Here is a 19832-nt window from a genome sequence, read left to right on the forward strand (position 1 = left end):
CCCAGTACTTTTCAGCTTGCTTCTTAAGAACTATCTCTTCCCAGCAAAAAAAATCCTCACCGCTAGCTTCCTTCTGGTAGAGGCAGAAATGGGGGGAGGGGGAGTAGAGAACAGGTGGTGGCGAAAGACACTTCAGCGGAGACCTGTCTATTTTTATTTCTGTCTCCCTTCTGATATCCTTCCTCTTTACCCTCGTGCCGCATGACTTGTCTAGGAATATTATTCAGCCCACAGTCACCCCTGTGCAGACGCCTGCCCTGGGAACAAACAGACCCTCCCCCAAGCTGGTTTCTCGCAGCTGCGGTCACATGGCTGATGCACTCGCTCCCCACCTGTTCTGGTGCAGCGGGGGCTCACTCTAAGAGCACCTCTGCAGAGGCGAGCAGAATGAGTGGAAATAGGACCAGAAATGGCCCTTATGTACACCTATCAGAGGTCATTTTGGGGGGGAACGCAGGGAAACACAGTTCCCCCAGGTGAGGTACGGGGGCGGGGCACATGACGAAGCCCCGCCCCCTGCTTTTGGCCGCCCCGCTTCCAGCCCTCATTCAGCCAGGAGGAGGCAGGAGAAGAGGGAGGGTAAGTTGTTTCCTCCCTGCCTCTCCCCACCCCTGCCTGCCTGGGGCAAGGGAGGGCCTTCGCGGGGCTTCCTTGCACTCCCGCTGGCCTTGCAGGTCCACCGCCGGGCCCCTCATTGGGCTCGGCAGTGGAGCTGCAAGGCCGGCGGCGGCGGCAGGCACTGTTGGGGGCGGGGTGTGTGGCCTTATGACACATTTCAGGTGATGTCAGGAGGTGTGGCCTTATGACACTCTTCCGGTGATGTCAGGGGGTGTGGCATATGCTAATGAGTTATGCTAATGAGTTCCCCTAGCTCTTTTTCTACGAAACGACCCCTGACACCTATTGACGTAGGAAACTGCCTTGTACAGAGTCAGATGCCTGGTCCAGGTAGCAGGTGTTTTACCGCCTGCGTCACCGCTCCCCTTCCGGTCTTCCGCCGTCCTCTGAAGTTTGCTCAACTTCATGTTTGTTGCATCAATGACACTGTCTAGCCATCTCATCCTTTGCCGTCCCCGTCTTCTTTGACCTTCAGTTTTTCCCAGCATCAGGGTCTTCTCCAGTGAGTGCTCCATTTTCATTTGGTGGCCAAAGTATTTGAGCTTCAGTTTCATTATCTGGCCTTCCAGGGAACAGTCAGGGGTTTCTACCGCGCCTTTAAAAGGTTTTCTCCTCCTTCTCTCCCCCCCCCTTATAAATTAGCTTAGCTCCCTTATTTTTTGGACCCAAGTAAATCTCTTCTAATGGAACTTCTGTCTTGGCATGGGAGCAAGGGCCAGTCCTATCCCCTTATTCATAAACCAAAACAGGCTGCCACAAAAAAACCCAAAAAAACCCTTAGATTTGCGGCACATCAGCTATAGCAAATGCTATAAAATAGGCATCGACAACATTTTGTAATTAAAGAGACAGACTACATCAAAATCTGGAGGAAGAGATCAACAGAGAGCCAGTACGAGAAAAGTCCATCACCATAACTGAAACTATTTAAAAGAGCAGGAGTCCAGCAGCATCATAAAGACTAACAACATTTGTGGCAGGGGAGGAGCTTTCATGAGTCACTGCTCACTTCTTCAGATACAGCTAGAATGTGAATCCATCTGTCCTGCTATTGTCATTGGCCTACTGTTGTCATTTGGCACCTGGAATCATTCTCCAAGATATAAGGACAGGTGGGCTCACAGTCTAGCTGTATCTGAAGACGTGAGTAGCGACTCACGAAAGCTCCTCCCCTGCCGCAAATTTTGTTAGTCTTTAAGGTGCTCCTGGACTTTTGCTCTTTTCTGCAGCTTTTTGTTGTTCAGTCGCACAGTCGAGTCCGACTCTTCGCGACCCCACGGACCAGATCACGCCAGGCCTTCTGGTCTTCCGCCGTCCTCTGAAGTTTGCTCAACTTCATGTTCGTTGCATCTATGACACTGTCTAACCATCTCATCCTTTGCCGTCCCCGTCTTCTTTGACCTTCAATCTTTCCCAGCATCAGGGTCTTCTCCAGTGAGTGCTCCCTTCTCATTGGGTGGCCAAAGTATTTGAGCTTCAGTTTCAGTATCTGGCCTTCCAGGGAACAGTCAGGGTTGATTTCTTTTAGGATTGACTGATTTGATCTTCTTGCAGTCTAAGGGACTCTCAGGAGTCTTCTCCAGCATCATAGTTCAAAAGAATCTATTCTTCGGTGCTCGGCCTTCCTTATAGTCCAACTCTCGCAGCCATACATGACCACTGGGAATACCATTGCTTTGACCATGCGGACTTTCTGCAGCTACAGGCCGTCTAACATGGCTACCCATATTTAATTTAAAATTACTGAGAGTTGACGTGATGACTCATAAGTTTCCGCAGCCCAAACACTGGCAGTTGTAAGTCCTTTTTAAAGAAGTAGCACATATGGGGGCTCACAATAAGTCATATGTATACCCAGGAGCACCAACGGGATTATTTTAGTGTACTGGCATAAATCTGTGCATTGCTTGTCATTGGGTTATTGGCAGCTGTTCACTTCTTAATCATTTCCCTTCCTGTACAGCATCTCCCAGAAGCCTGTTCTCCATAATTATTTTTATCTGCCATTCCCTTTGCACAGTGGCAATTCTAGCATCCCATCTTATTACTCCAGTGTACTTTAACTTAAGGATTTTGTGGGGGTTTTTTTTGTTTTTTTTTAAAGCTCTGTTTGGTTCTCTATGGAGCCACCTTTGGCTCTAGAGCTGTAGGCTGCAGAGGTAAAGGTTTCCCTTGCTCGAAAGCCAGTCAAATCTGACTCTAGGGATGCAGTGCTCATCTCTGTTTCCAAGCTAAAGAGCCAGCACTGTCCAAAGACGTTTCCGTGGTCATGTGGCCAGCATGACTAGACACCGAAGTGCACAAAATGCTGTCACCTTCCCACCGAAGCGGTACCTATTTATCTACTTGCAATTTCTTGCTTTCAAACTGCTAGGTTGGCAGGAGCTGGGGCCAGAGATGGGAGCTCACTCCATCATGCGGCACTCGGGTCTTGAACTGCTGAACTACCAACCTTCCGGTCTGCAGTTCAGCGTCTTAACCACTTCAGAACCCTGCTATAAAATTTGAACAGGAGAGGATTGCAACGATTGCTTGAGGTTCCTGGGTACCATGGCACAATAGAAAAAAAACACCTTATTTCCAAACATATCACCACCATCATGAGGACTAGCAACTTGCTCTTTCCCAGCTGAGAAAAGAGAAACCCTGGGAACTCATCCAACATCTTGGGAGAAAGGGGAAGGATTTCATAGAGGAGATGGACAAATATTTGTAAGGCTACCTTCTCTCCCTGCCCCCACCCAAAGGAATAATTTGCACCTAACGTGTTGTATATCCAGTACCACAGATATTAACCATATGTTCTCAGGCCTGCGCCCTGCCTGTTTCTTGTGATAAAGGGCCTTTTTGACTTCAGTGCCGCCGTCGTAGCAAATTGAGCTCTCATATAGATAAGGCGTTTGCTATCATTGTGCCGTGAATATTTTCTCTTCCCAGGCCGTCAGTACCCCTGATAACAATGGTCTCCCGTGAGGTGAATACCAAAAGCCAGGCAGCAAATTAGGATCACTCTTCCCACAGCCTCTGTTTTTTTTGACTCTAATATCTGTGGCCGGGTACAGAAGTCTAATCAGAATTCAGAGTCTTCTGTCAGTAATTCACGCCAGTGATCCAGTAGAAACATAGCAGCATATTTTGAGCCTGTGTTAATTGAGATCAGCGTCCTATCTGAATTTAATATTCTTAAGACTTGTTGTCTAACATTTATGAAACAGAGAGCTTTGGCACCACTATAATATCTCCTGAAGAAGAATTCATTTTTTTTGAAACGTTGTTATGTAATCCGGAGACGACGTTTGTGTATCATGTTATAGTGCTTTAGATTGCAATACATAAACAGCATTCTTTATAAGTCTTATGACTGTTTGATTGTGGGTCAGACTATCACGACTGTTGGCTTTATACTTGTTCAACTGATTGGGTCGTGTGTGTCCAGATTTATTTATTTATTTTTGAATAATTCTATTCCCCCGTTTAAAGCAGAGCAGATCCAGGTTTATCGCACCAAAGGCAGCCGACAGATGGACCCAAAAGACCGTGTGTGTTTGGGGTGCGTCGGTTTATAATACGTTCCGGCACATAAATTTAAAATTAAACCCATCAATCATGAGCCAGGCTGGGTCACAAAGGGTCAGGGGTCGTGGGCTTCGCTAATGAATTAATTCAGGTGTCGCATCCCTAACGTATGCTGTTTTATGCAAACAGGGAATTAGAATCTTTCTTGTTGGTAAATGTTGAGGCTACGTAGAATCAGAGAATCTAATCGCATCTCTGCCATATACCATACTCATGATCAGGGTAATTAATGAATGGGGAAAGGATGCATTTCCCTCCCACACTCATGCTTTCAAAATGGGCTTATGGGTTTAGCAGCGTTGGCGTGTAGCAGCGGGGAGACCCCCAGAAGCAGATCTTGAAAATGTGCGGCAGTGAGCACAGCTGTCAAATGCCTTTTTGAAACAGGACAGATTCTCTATACAGGGGGAAAAAAGCACTCAATGTTTAACCAAGCCAAACAAGACGCCAAGTTCAACTTACCCGTTGGCATTCTGTTTGTGTTTTCACGCGATCTCTCTGTCGTGCATGGGAAATATTGGAATGATATTTGCTACCCGTATTCAGAATCCCAAATTTCAGTACTTTCAGCTCTATGAACTGTAGCGGCCCCAATAGCCCAGACCAGACCAGTCTTGTCAGAACCCAGAAGGCTAAGCAGGGTTGCTACTTGGACGGGAGACCTCCCAAGGAAGACGGGGGCTGCTGTGCAGGGGAAGGCGATGGCAGACCACCTCTGCACATATTGTGCCTTGAACACCGTACGAGGTGAAACTTCATGGGGGCCGCCATGAGTCAGTTGCAGCCCGAAGGCATGCTTTAGCTTTATTTTAGATATACAAACTCTGGCTTCCAACTCTGCACCTGTTTTTCAAGGAGCCCAGTAAATGTTTAACATCCTGCAGTGCAATTACTTCTCCTGAATGGTGGTAGAGCGCAGTGGAGCTTGGGATAGAATATAGGTTCATCAAGGGCCATGTTGGCTGAATAGACCCTTTGTGTACAGAGGCAGCGAACTTTGGAATACCAGTTTCTGAGGAGCAACAGCAAGCAGTGCTCCTGCCGCCGATCCTTCAGGGTCACCCGATTGGCTGCTGTGGGGAACATGATCGTCAAATAGATCGACCCTTGATCTCATCACCCAAGGCTTTTCTTATGTTGTTGTGTTGCATATCTGGGATGATACTTTTCCTCTGAAGTTCAAACACTAGTTTGACCCCCTACACCTCCTTTTAAGAAGAGGGTGGAAAATAAGTTGTAGGGCAATACCTGGACTTAATCCATGGTGGTTTGGTAGTTACTAAATGCTAGTAACGCCGAGCAGTGCAGAACTGTGGTTTTCTGGCTCTTTTGGGAAAAACTGTGCACGCATCATATGACGCGGGATATCCGTTTCATACTGGAGACATAAACCGATTCCACAAAAGCGGTTCCGCCCTCGGTCTGCTGTTTCCCCCGTTGTACTGCTGAATTTCCCACTATTTGCTGGGCGGCCGCATTTTGACCCACCTCTCCCCCTGATTTCTCCCATGTCTTCTTGATCCTTATTTTTTAGGATCAAGACGACATGGGGGAAATTGGGGGGAGATGCAGGCCAAAACATGGCCGCACAGCAAATAGTGGGAAATTGAGCAGTACAACCGGGGGAAACAGCAGACTGAGGGCGGAACAACTGCTTTTGCGGAATCTGTTATGTAGTAAAATAGATCTCCATGTTTGTGGGGTCTTATTTTTTTGCACATGATGGTCTGTGTGAGTTGCATATTTTCCCCCTATGTGAGCCAAGTCAAAGATAACAGAGGTGAGTGTACAGAGAGAACATAGTGTACTGAGTATTAGAGCTGGACACATGGAGAGCTGGGTTTAAATTCCTGTTCAGTTCATTTATACAACCTGGAGACGAGCTGCTCTCTCTAACATCTGGCATCTTTGAAACGCATCTGTGATCTTTAGGCAAACCTTACAATAACCCTGTGAAGTAGGTCACTGTTATTATCCATAGCCTGCAGATGGGAGGGGCCTGAGACCACCATGGGCCAAAGGTGACCTTCTGATCAGTCGAGGAGTCCTTTCGCAAGACGCCAAAAGGCGACGTGGTGTGTGCATTCACGGTGAGAGCCAGTTTGGTGTAGTGGTTAAGTGCGCGGATTCTAATCTGGGAGAACCAGGTTTGATTCCCCACTCCTCCACTTGCAGCTGCTGGATGGCCTTGGGCAAGCCATAGTTCTGTCAGAGCTGTCCTTGAAAAAGCAGTTCTTGAAAGAGCTCTCTCAGCCCCACCTACCTCACAGGGTGTCTGTTGTGGGGAGGGGAAGGGAAAGGAGTTTGTAAGCCCAGGTCTCCCAGGCCCTGTTCCGACACTCTGACCACTGCACCAGGCTGGATTGCTGTAAATCCAGAAATCATTGCTTTGACTCCCATTTTTTAAAAATCCATCTGTTCCATGAACATTTGGCTGCTATAACCAGTGAAAACATTTTCATCACAGTTGTGGTTTAGGAGTCTCATTATCCAAAACCTTTTGCTCCGTGAAGCCCACGTGTCCTTTGCGCAGCAGATTTACATCTGCTTAAAGGCAGATTTCATTCATTCATTCATTCATTCATTCATCCATCCATCCATCCATCCATCCATCCATCCATCCATCCATCCATTCATTTTTATTACGGTCAGAGACCCATTAAACAGCGTAAGGCAGATTTCTGTTCTGTTCTTACCTGGCTGCTGGCGGAGGGGGTCCAGTCCTGCTCCGGGAGTCTTCTGGTGCGCGTGGCACGATGATGACACCCAGAGGTGATGTCATCATGTTGGGCGGGACACTCTAGCATTTGGGCAAAAACAAGATCTATGACCGCCATAGACTTTTTGCCCAAATGCTGGAGTGTCCCCCAGATGATGTGCCCAGTGCGATGACGTCATCAGGTGGCCGGCAGTGGATTGGGACCCTTGAAATCGGGGGGGAGACCCACCCTGATCGGGGGGATGGCAACCAGTGTTCCCTCTAAGATGAGTTAGTGTGAGCTAGCTCAGTTTTCTAGCCTCCAGCTCACACATTTTTGTCTTTGCTCAGGAAGGAGGGCTCCAGAGCAAGCTAATTTGTGCCGTAGCCAAATCGCTTGCTCACAACTTGAATGCCAGCAGCTCACCAAGTACAATTTTTGCTCAAGAGACCCCACGTCTTAGAGGGAGCATTGACGGCAGCCCTGTTCTGCACACATGCTGAGCAGTGTTCCCACTAAGCTGAGTTAGTGTGAGCTAGCTCACAGTTTTTTAGCCTCCAGCTCACACATTTTTGTCTTAGCTCAGGAAGGAGGGCTCCAGAGCCAACTAATTGATGCAGGAGCTAAATGGCTCACTCACAACTTTAATGCCAGTCACTCACAAAGCAGAATTTTTGCTCACGAGACTCCGCATCTTAGAGGGAAAATTGATGCTGAGATACTACGGAAGCGCCCTGGAAGGCTTCTCTGCACAAAGTGGCACTTACTCCTATGTAGAGAATAGTTACAAGAATGGGCACAGTAATAAGACCAATGAAAAAAGAACTGTGACAATTTAACACTTGATACTATATTCATAAATCATAATATACAATAACAGAAAATAAGTAATATATATAGTGAATGTAGACGGTGGTGTCCAGAATGGTGTGCCGTTTCGACAATTATCTTCTTCTGAACAAGGATGTGTACATAAACTTACAGCTTACAGCTATGTTCTTCAATGGGCTATAATTGCAATTATAGCCCATTGAAGAACATAGCTGTGAGCAAAGCTTTATGATGAAGTGAATCAACAGTATATTTGCAATACGTCACCGAGAGAAATGAATTGTTGAAAGACAGTTTATGTACACATCCTTGTTCAGAAGAAGATCATTGTCGAAACGGCACACCATTCCGGAGACCACCGTCTACATTCACTATATATATTACTTATTTTCTGTTATTGTATATTATGATTTATGAATATAGTATCAAGTGCTAAATTGTCACAGTTCTTTTTTCTTTTTTCATTGGACTTACTCCTATGTAAACATATACCAGATCAGGCCCTGAGCCCTGAGTTTTTCTGTTCTTTTTAAAGAAGAGGCACTGAGGCCAAAATAGGGGGAAAACAAGTTATTTAATTCTTTTAAATGCGTGTTTTTACTTCACACTGCTAGCAAAAGGAGACTGCGGTAAAACTGGACAGGAGTTTCATATTCTCTTTATTTTTTTCTCCCCTTACATTTCCACCCTGAGCATTTTTGGAAGCTCGCTGAATCCAAAGGGGCTTATTGTCAGGTGAAAGGGCAGAGGACTGTTCCTTTTGATGTCCTCTTCTTACCACTTCCCTTCATCTTTCTGGGCTTTGCTGAAGTCGGTCCCATGGTGCTCTATCGAGCCTCCCTGTGCCTCGTTGGATGCCTGGGCAGGTATCCTACATGTCTGAGACTGTCAAAAGCAGTATCTGCTACTGCCTCTCACATCAGCATTCTTTTTTTAAAAAATATTCTCTTTATTCATTTTTCAACAAAAATAATAAAAATAACCTTTTAATACTCGTATTTAGATCTACTTGTGCAAAAACGTTCCCATCGTTGTCACAAGTATTGCCCTCTCTTTTCTTATCAGATCAAGAACACATCAATCGATTTTTCTAGATTAAATCTCTACAAATCATTCCGTTCACATAAATTTTAAGAATATATAAAGAACTTACTTATCTTACATTCCTTCTTATTTAAATTTCATTAACCTTTCTGACTTATCCATCTATAAAATTTTAACCAAAATTTTTCACTCTTCCCAGCCTTTTTCCTTCAAAAAGAATGTTAATTTCTCTAACTCTGCTACATTTAATAATTTTGTCTTCAAATCTTCTTTCGTAGGGATATCCTGATTTTTCCATTTACTAGCATATAGGATCCTAGCTGCCGTAATGATATGCGTCACTAAATAACTTTCGTTGTTTTTAAAGTCTTCTGGGATAAAGTTCAATAAAAAACATTCTGGTTCAAATGGGATTTTTCTACCTACTATTTCTTCCACCATGTCCTTTACCATTTTCCAATACTTTTTAGTCTTATTGCATGTCCACCATAGATGGTAGAAAGTTCCATCTCTTTGTTTACATTTCCAACATGTTTTCCCAATTGTTTTATCAAATTTATTCAATCTTACTGGGGATATGTGCCATCGATAAAACATTTTAATAATGTTTTCTTTAAATGCAGTTGCTCTGACCCATTTTATATTTTTTTCCCAAACCTTTTCCCATTTCTCAAGAGGCAGCGTATGACCTATATCTCTGGCCCACGCAATCATAGATGGTTTGACTTCTTCGTCTTGCATCCTCCATTCTAACCAATAATTATATGCCTTTTTTATAAACTTCACTTCGCTTCCTGTCCATATTTTGTCTAATTCGGTTAAAGTATCATAAAACCCCTTTTTTTTATCTGACATCCAACATGATATTAATTGCCTCTTTTCCCACCAAGTCATACCTATATCTTGATCATTTAAGATGTCCTTTGTGTTCATATCTCCTTTTTCATCTAAAAAATCTTGATATTTAAATTTTTTATATCTTTTATATAGAGACGGTTTCACAAATGCTTCTATTGGTGAGATCCACCTAGGGAGTTTCACATATGTTTTCTCCTTAATCTCATCCCAAACCTTATATAGAGCCCCTCTTATAGTATGGTGTTTAAAGTTACTATGAATTGTGGCCTTATTGTACCACAGGTACGAATGCCAACCCATCCATAAGTCGTGGCCCTCAAGTTTTAAAATCCTATCATCTTCCAGTGTTATCCAGTCTCGCAGCCAAGTCATCGCAGCTGCTCTATAGTACAAGGCCCAATCAGGTAACGCCAGACCTCCTTTTATTTTCCTTTCTTGTAAATATTTTAGTTTAATCCGTGGTTTTTTATTTTGCCACACAAAGTCTTTTATTACTTTCTCTATTTCTTTAAAAAAAGATTGATTCCTCAGAACCGGTATTGTTTGGAAGAGAAATAATATTCGGGGCAGTATATTCATTTTCACTGCTGATATCCTACCCAGCAGTGAAAGTTGCAAAGGTTTCCATCGCTCTAGATCTTTCTTTATCTCCCCCAATGTTTTTTGATAATTATCATCATATAGAGAACAACATCTGTTAGTTAGATTTATTCCCAGATATTTTACTTTTTTACTAACTAGAAAGCCTGTAGTTTCCTGTAATTTCTTCTTTTCCTCCTCATCACAATTTTTAACCAATATCTTTGTCTTTTTGTGATTTATCTTAAGGCCTGCAACTTCACTATATTGTCTTAATGCTTCTATTAGTTGTTCTGTTGAGTTTTCCAAGTCATCTAAGATAAACACCATATCGTCTGCAAAGGCCAGCATTCTTAAGTGGTGTATTTGGTAGCAGATTTTCCTTTGGGCAGACCAGCCTCTGGTTCATCAACCCGACTGCGCTGTCTCCAAGGCCAGTAGTCTCTGGATGGAATGTTTTTAGCTTGGCTGTGGTCACCTTTGCCCTGTCTTCTCCAGTTTGGCGTAGTGGTTAAGTGCGCGGACTCTAACCTGGGAGAACCAGGTTTGATTCCTCACTCCTCCACTTGCACCTGCTGGATGACCTTGAAAAAGAGCCGTTTCTGTCAGAGCTCTCTCAGCCCCACCTACCTCACAGGGTGTCTGTTGTGGGGAGGGGAAGGGAAAGGTGTTTGTAAGCCGCTCTGAGACTCCTTTGGGTAGTGAAGGGCAGGGTATAAATCCAATCTCCTCCTCCTTCTTCCAAATCCCTTCGTGTCCATCTGCAGTTTTTAGCTGATTACTTTTGGTATTGGCTGATAGAAATTTTTTTGATGGAATAAATGTGTGCATCCAATTAATTGGACACAAGATAGTGTTAATGTTTGTTTTTGGAACACCAGGCGTAGGCACCATCTTGGAAGAGGCATCCTGTCTCTCACAAACGGGAGGATATGCCTGTTCTGAAGTGGGGTCTGCCTGCTCTATCATGTGACTGCATCATAAAGGTAAAGGTTCCCTTGCTCGAAAGCCAGTCGAATCCGACTCTAGGGTTGCGGTGCTCATCTCCGTTTCAAAGCCGAAGAGCCAGCGCTGTCCGAAGACGTTTCCGTGGTCATGTGGCCGGCATGACTAAACACCAAGGCGCCCGGAACGCTGTTACCTTCCCACCGAAGCGGTACCTATTTATCTACTTGCAATTTCTTGCTTTCGAACTGCTAGGCTGGCAGGAGCTGGAACTAGAGACGGGAGCTCACTCCGTCACGCGGGACACTCTGGTCTCGAACTGCCGAACTACTGACCTTCCACAGCCTGCAGTTCAGCGTCTTAACCACTTGAGCCACCACAGCTCCATACAAAGCGTCATACAAAGTAGAAATTGATATTGTAGTACCCAAATGTCTGCACAGATTGCATCGACGGCGTAAGCCCAGTGGGACTCACCTTGCAGCTCATCGGGAGCTGCTTTAGCAATGGGTGGTCGTGGAAAGTGCTGTAAAGCTGCAGCCAACTTACGGCAACCCCATGGGGGTTTTCAAGGCAGGAGACGCGCTCGCACGTACGCTACATCACGCGTTTTCGATCCACTTTCAATGCACTTTTCAACTGGATTCTCCTGTGTGAAACGGCAAGATCCACTTGCAAACCGTTGCTGAAGTGGAATGGAGACGGCATTATTCAGCACATGTGAAAGCACCCACATTCAGAGGTGGTTTGCCATTCTCTGCCTTTGCGTCATCATGACCCTGGACTTCCTTGGTGGTCTCCCATCCAAATACTAACCAGCCAATTGACACAACCTAGCAGTTCCTTGGTGGTCTCCCATCCAAATACTAACCAGGGCCAACCCTGTTTCGCTTCCGAGACCTGACAAGCTCAGACTAGCCTAAGCCATCCAGGTCATTGCATTTTAGCAATTACCATCATCCAAAAGAGCCACATTTACTTCCATCCTTGGCCGGAGGCCTCAAGGAGGCTTGCTGCTCACCTGTTCCTTGGCAGTGACTGTTTTGAAGTGGGGATCACCTGCCAACCACAGCCCTACTGGGTCTTACCCACCTTCCAGAAACATGGGGCAGGCGCCATACTGGGGAACTGGAAGAGCCACAGGGGGCATGTCAAAGAGCTCCCAAGCCCCTGAAGAAGAACCAGAAGAAGAAGAAGAAGAAGAAGAAACTGGATTTGTACCCTGCCCTTCACTACCCAAAGGAGTCTCAGAGCGGTTTACAAACCAGAGCGGTTTACAAACTCCTTTCCCTCCCCCTCCCCACAACAGACACCTTGTGAGGTAGGTGGGGCTGAGAGCTCTGACAGAAACGGCTCTTTTTCAAGAACAGCTCTTGTCAGAACTACGGCTTGCCCAAGGTCATCCAGCAGGTGCAAGTGGAGGAGTGGGGCATCAAACCCAGTTCTTCCAGACTAGAGCCTGTGCACTTCACCACTACACCAAACTGGCTCTCACACCAAACTGGTGAATGAGGATCACCAGCTTAACCAATTGACACACATGCAATCATTGAATAAGGTTTCTTTCTCTGGGTGGCTGCTGTGTTCATTTATTCATTCTGTTGTCGTGCCCGACTTTGCTCTAAATGAGAAGGGAGCACTCACTGGAGAAGACCCTGATGCTGGGAAAGATTGAGGGTCAAAGAAGACGGGGACAGCAAAGGATGAGATGGTTAGACAGTGTCATAGATGCAACGAACATGAAGTTGAGCAAACTTCAGAGGACGGCGGAAGACCGGAAGGCCTGGCGTGATCTGGTCCATGGGGTTGCGAAGAGTTGGACTTGACTGTGCGACTGAACAACAAAAAAGGCTGTGGTTCCTTCTGCGTCGGTGATCCTGTTATGGTAGTTTATTCCCAGCTGGACCTCTTCTCTGCTGGTTTCAGACGACAAAGAGCCACACAAGGGCCACTTGCTCTAGGCCTGCCAAATTCAGGGTGGGGAAATACCTGGAGATTTTGGGGGTGGAACCTGGAGAGGGGGCGTGGTTTGGCAAGGGGAGGGACTTCGGCAAGATATAATGCCATAGAGTCTACCCTCCAGAAGTAGCCATTTTCTTCAGGGGAACTGATGTCTGTCATCGGGAGATCAGTTGTAATTCCAGGGGATCTCCAGGCCCCACCTAAAAGCCGGCTTTCTTTCAGTGCGACAGCCGTGTTTGCTTTGGGACCCTGCCTTCAGATGGCTAGCGGCCATCTCTGAATTTTGCATAGACGGTGCACGACCAAATACCTCTTGCCACGAACATCCGACTTTTCACAGGAAGGCCGCTGCTACACAGTGAGGTTATCGGGCAGCCATCTTGTTTGAAAACCCACAGACCCCTATAGTGACGGTACTTAGGGCCAGTGGTTTTCAGACAATGCTCATTTCGAGAGGAACATTTGATAACACAAAATGAGATTGCAAAGTGCAGACGAAACCAGCGGTTTACTGGAGGAAGAGAAGCTGGGGGCGGGAGGATTATGCGCCAGCACACCCTTTGCATTCTCCAGTAAAAGCTGGCACGGCAGCAGATTAGATCTTTCACATACAAAATACTTAGTGACTCATTTTGATGCATGCAGTCAAGAATAATATAACTGCTGCTACATATTGCCCTTAATGATCGTAGTTCCCAAGGATTTATGGAATGAGTTTCAGTTCATCCGGTCGGGGAGAAATACGGAGAATCTTTGCAAGCGGTAAACTGTATGTGGGACAAACAGAAAGGACTGGATGTTTTTTGAGCTACTGCAACTGGAATTTTTATTTTATTATCTTCCTTGTTAAAAGGGGGGAGTATTACAGCTATTTCTCCCTCTGTCAGGAAGATTGTCTCCTTCTCCTCCAACTCCTTTCAACAAGCAAAAATATTTTAGAAAACACATTTGGGGGGGGGGGGGAGAAAACGCTTAGGAGTGTCTTCTCATAAAGACAGGCCCCCATGGAGCGCCATGGAGCTTAGGTTTGCCATTCCCCAGGTCCAGGCAGGGAATCTCCTGGTTTGGGGAGTTTCTGCCTGTCGCCAGCCAGCTGGCCGGTGGGGGAAACTCCAGCCCCAAACAGCAACATTACTGTGCAACGTCCCCAAAAGTGACATCATAGTGTCGGGGATGTCACATGGCGACGCTCTGGGTTTTTGACAAAACTCTATGGCTTGACCCTGATTTTACCATAGAGTTCTGCCCAACAACCGGAGTGTCACCCCCGACGTCACCCACTCAGGCAGAGAGGGGTTTTCCCCAGTACTGGCTAGTTTAAGATCCTGTAAGTGGAGATGTCAGGTGTATTAACCTGGGATCTTCGTCATGTTTTTGCAGAATAACTTCCTAACAAGTTCCCCCTCCCATGTGTACTGTGATCTCTGATCCCCCCCCCTTGACTTCTAAAACTGTGAATGAATTATGCAAAATAAGAGCAATGCAAATGTGTGCTCATTGTGCAGTTTTGACGGGTCACAGGACCCATCTTTCCTTGGGGCAGAATTTTAATTGCTTCTGAGTGTTCTGAGGTCCACAAGTCAACATCTGTTGGTGGTTCCCGGCTCCAGGGACCAGAGATTTTCAGCCTCGACCAGGGCCAGAGATTTTCAGCCCTGGCCCTTGCCTGGTGGAATGAGCTCCTGTGTGAGTTCAGGGCCCTGTGGGACTTATTGCAGTTCCCCAGGGCCTGCGAGACGGAGCTCTTCCGCTGGGCATTTGGTTGAGGCAGCGGACGTCCCCCCTCTCCCCTCCTCCAACTTCTCTGGCCCTAACTTTTTCTGTACAGCTTTTACCGGCCAATTGTCCACCCGTGGCCTGACTCTGACTAGTCATCTGACAACTTTTATAGCTACATGGTATTTTTACGATTTTATGTGTAAACTGTTATTTTAATACTGTTTTAATTGCATATTTAATTGCTGTACACCGCCCTGAGCCCATTGGGGAGGGCGGTATATAAATCTAATAAAATAAATAAATAAATAGCACAGAGCATACGACAGAACCTTTGCTGGAGAGAAATGCAACATTCCGCACAGAAAAGCAGTATGAGCCGAGGAACAGAAGAGCTTGGGAGTGCCTTAATATTTTTTTGGGTTGCTGTTGTTATAAAAGGTTGTAAGGAGAGAGGAGTGGTTTTGTCACTGGCAAACCTCTTGAACTGCAAGGTTCAGTCAAAGGGACCTCTGTCAACATGCGCTGTGCAAAAGCTCTGGCACGCCAAGGTGACTTTGCTATGCTCTGGGTAAGCACAGGGGAGGAGGTGGTGATGGCCACAGGAATAAACAGCTTTAAAGAGGGATTAGATAGATTCATGGAGGATAAGTCTGTTAGTGGCTACTAGCCAGGGTGACTCAGGGGAACCTCCATATTCTGAAGCACTAAATCCCTGAATCCCAGAGCCAGGAGGCAACATCAGGGGAAGGCTTCGGCCTCTGTGCCCTGTTGTTGGCCTTCCAGAGGAACTAGGGGGGCAGGATGCCGGACTAGATGGACTGCGGGTCTGATCCAGCAGGCTTCTTCTTGAGCCCATGTCAGTCCTCAATGGTGGCGGGGTGCCTCTTGACTGGCTTAGGGGCTCACAAAACCACCAGCCAAATGCCTTCATGGAATGGCTTGGGACAGCTCCTTTGCAGCTCAGCTGGGCAAGGAATTTTGCTTACTCATTTGCTTCCCCCCCCATTTCAAAACTGACTGGTTTTTTTTGGGGGGGACACAAACCAAAAGGCATGCTAACAATGGGCCTCAGCGCAAGCGGGTGGACATGCAGACAATCTGTTCTCTGTATCTTGGGGTGGGGAACGTATTTCGACACCTGACATTTCCATTTTTCCCCTTCCTCTCTAGGGTAAATCAACTCATGATGCCTCCAGCTTCCGTGAAAGTCTAAGGCGGTGAGTGACCCACATTTGAGAAATGCTGCCAAAGTAAATCTACGTGTTTGCATGCCCGTGTGCATCAGGTTTTGCTTGCTTTTCTTTTTGGGGGGGGGGGGGTTGTATTTTGTGTGTCTGTGCACGCGTGTGCGCCCCCGTGCCTGGAAGTCGTGGCGACCTCTGGCGACTCCTACTGGGGCACGGAGGACATTCAGAGAAGTGGCTTGCTATTGCCTGCTTCTGCCTCCCAGCCCCGACATTCCTTGGAGGTCTCCCATCCAAGTACTTGCCAGGGTCGGCCCTGCTTAGCTTCCGGGGTCTGATGGGATTGGGCTTGCCTGGGCTTTCCAGGTCAGGGCTGTTTGCTTTTCTTTTAGGGAAAAGTGGTCGCCTAGGCATGCGCATCACTGAATGAGGCTCTTCCTTACGAATAAAGAGATGAGGAAAAGAAACAGAGAATGAATACTGTCATTTCCTCTTCCTTCCTTTCCGCTGAAATTTTCAATCTTTTCCATCAATTCACAAGTTCAGAATGATGGACCCCACCCGGGGGTGAATAGGGACACAGGGGTTTTATCTTACAAATGCTAATGTCTTGCAGCAGTCAGGAATCAACAACAGGTCTTCAGTGAAGTTACAGTTTATTGATCCTTAGCTTAAACAAGTCATCCATACATATGCAGTGTCAGAACTGATTCTACAAGCGGCCATACTCTGTGTCCATTCCACTGGAAAATGTGGCATTTGAGTTGATACGTCACTGGATGATCACGCCAGAGAGGCCTCCGGCACCGTGCCATGTGTGAGCAATATCCAGCTAACCAGGGCTTTTTTTGCAGTAAAAGCCCTGCAGGGACTTATTAGCATAACAGGCCACACCCAACAGCAGAAACTCATTAGCATATTAGGCCACACCCCAGACAGAACAGCTCATTGGCATATTAGGCCACACCCCCATGTTACCAGTAGTGTGGTCATCTAGCCACACCCACCTTTTGCATCTTATTCTGTTTACCTTGTCTGTTGTCAAAACCAGGGCTTTTTTTGTAGCAGGAACTCCTTTGCATGTTAGGCCACACACCCCTAATGTAGCCAATCCTAATGAGTTTCTGCTGTTGGGTGCGGCCTATTATGCTAATGTGTTCCTGCTGGGCGTGGCCAACTTGGGAGCCAGCCGGAACTCCGTTCCTGTGCGTTCCTGCCCAAAAATAGCCCTGCAGCTAACCGCAGCACGTCTTGGGACAAGAGGGGGCAGATAAAGGAGACCTTCCCTGTCAGTTATGTTTGCAGCCGACAAACTAACCAAGCAGTTCTCTACAGTTTGTAGTGCAGAAAGGTCTCAAGTTTAGAAAGCCTCCGTTTCAAGCTAACGGTTGTGTGTGTGGATCCAGGTGGGGGTAGCCGTGTTGGTCAGAAGCAGCAGAACAAAGTTTGAGTCCATTGGCACCTTGAAGACCAACAAAGTTTTATTCTGGGCATAAGCTTCCGTGTGCTGGCACACTTCTTCAGATACAGTGAAACAGAATACAGTGAAACAGAATTTCCTCAACCGTTACATATTGGGGGGGGGGGGAGTTGACAGGAAGGGCCAATTAGAGTCAAGACAAATTACCAGTCCATACTCCATACAGAGTGGTAGAGGGTGAGCAATAAATTATCATACAGCATGATAAAGATGTTTAACGGTTTCAGGGTCAAACAGGAATAATAAGCTTAGTCTGTGTGTGTGTATGTGTGTTTTTTAATTACCTCTGCAAATATTTGCAGTCCGCATTCAGGGACTGTGGTACATGTTTCATCAGGAGGGTTAAAAGCCACTGATACAAATACGCATGTGCCGTGGCTGAAACATGTCAGTAGTTGATTCAAGCATGTTCTTAGTACTGGCGTATGATTCCGGCAAACCAACCACAATGAATTGGGGGAACCCACCTTTCAAGAGAACCGACAGCCGGTTTCCACGTGGGGAATCCAAAATGAGGGCGTCATCGCCCACCCCCTTTTACATTGCAGCCGGATCAAAAGAATGGACTCCCATTTTCGCTCTCAGAACTTTGCTCTTCGAATCCCTCTTTCCCCCTGAATCATATAGAGAGGGATGGTAGAGGGTCACAGAAGAATCGGGCTCGCAGAACTGTAAATCTGTGTTTTTAGCATGCACTTTGCAATGACCAAATCCATAGATAGTACAAAGTCGAAAACTAAGCAGCAAGCGGGCAGTGACTAGCATTGCAAGCTTGGATTTGTAGATCAAATGACCAAAAAGTTGGTTAATCAAGAAAGGCCACTTTGAAATGAATTACTATAGTGAAATAATAGTTACCTAGTGAATTACAAAACAGAAAATTGTTGTTGTAAAAATTAATAAAGAGATGGGCAGGAGGTCGAAGCACTGTGGGAAGCCATATATTAGGGAGGGGGAAAGGGAGGTGGGTAGGGTATGAAAGGGACAAATGTGAAAAATTTAATGTTGATTATGAATGTTTATATCCTAAATAAAAAAAAATTGACAAAAAAAAAAGAAAGAAAGGCCACTTCGACACAGGGCCCATTTTAATCAGTGAGGCTAAGAGCATGGATGGTTCTGTCGTCTTAACTAGGCATTTTTTCTGATGTCAATGACCTATTAATGGCTCTATAATGATATTTCCCCAACAATATCAAGCTGCTCTTAGCCCCTTTGATTACATACTGGCCCTTCTCTTGATTAAATTTTCCCAACAATATCAACTAAAGTGTATCTATTACTGTATTTTCTTGTTAAGCTGGGAGCATCCTTAAACTTTCCTTCAAGTCTGAAAAGAGGGCAATACTGTATTCTTGGTGCTATGAATATTTTATTTAAACTTCATTGCTTTCATCAACTGATTCATCAGAACAGAGACAAAGAATCCACTATGAACGCTTTCATCGGTAGCAGCCAACCCTAACTACAAACGACAAGTGATTTGGTTTTTCAAATAACAAAATATAAATATGTCACCGAGCCCATACCTTAAAGGCACAGTTCAGTCGGTCATAAAGACCCAAGTGACCCTTTTCTTGGAAAACAGAATCTTGTTTCTTAGCCCTCTGGATCCCGGCCACATCCACTTAATGGGCCAAGCCCATGTCTCAGCACAAAAGCCAGCATACAGAGTCAAGCCCCTCTCTGTGCAAAGTTCTGTCTCTCTTGTGCCATGCTAACTGTTTCCTTTGTTTGCTTACTTGCAGCTGCCATGTCAGACGATGAAGGAGACCTTTTGTGATCTCCGGCTGCACCGAGACATCGAAATGACCACCTGTGTGGCGGCCTTCCCCCTCTGCAGCCTCTCCGTGGTTGGAGCCAAAGGAAAATTCAGATGCAGAACATGTTGACTGTGGCTACGGCAAGGGCACGTGGACACACTTAATCTGCATCAGCAAGGATTGTCCTTACACCCTGCCCAAAGGGACACCTTTCTGGCTGGAATTGTCCCCATCCCCCCCGTAGGGGTCACCTCAAAGATTGTGGTACAGCTGGCCTTTCAGCCAATGGCGATCCTTGCCTTGTTCATTGGGGTAAACTTCCATCCTGTTTAAAACCCAGATGCCTTTGCCAGCAACCTCATTTCCAGCCAGAGACGTTATCCCAGCTGGAGAAGCAAGCCTTGCCCAAGGATCAAGCCCCCATACATATTTCTTATCCCAGTCATCTCATAAGATAATCTCTGTCTCTTTGCAGAAGGCTAAAGGGGGGGGGACTAGATGGACCTTTTCTTTTTGAATTAAGGGTTTATTTGCTTTAACCGTTTACTGCTGGAGCTACCTTGGACCAGCAGGA

General features: G+C 46.0%; 1 protein-coding gene across 1 annotated transcript in view; it reads left to right on the top strand.

Annotated features, from left to right (window-relative positions):
• Positions 1–19742, top strand: part of SPNS2 (spinster homolog 2 (Drosophila)) — a 173311-nt gene extending 153569 nt beyond the window's left edge. Inside the window, exons 12-13 of the mRNA XM_015427844.1 lie at positions 16002–16048; positions 19244–19742. Of these exons, the coding sequence (XP_015283330.1) occupies positions 16002–16044 (43 nt within the window). The 3' untranslated portion in view covers positions 16045–16048; positions 19244–19742. The remainder of the gene's footprint in view (positions 1–16001; positions 16049–19243) is intronic.
• The last annotated feature ends 90 nt before the right edge of the window (positions 19743–19832 follow it).

This window comes from Gekko japonicus, unplaced genomic scaffold (assembly GCF_001447785.1).
Source record: "Gekko japonicus isolate JY-2015 unplaced genomic scaffold, Gekko_japonicus_V1.1 scaffold677, whole genome shotgun sequence".
Taxonomy (NCBI): Eukaryota; Metazoa; Chordata; class Lepidosauria; order Squamata; family Gekkonidae; genus Gekko; species Gekko japonicus.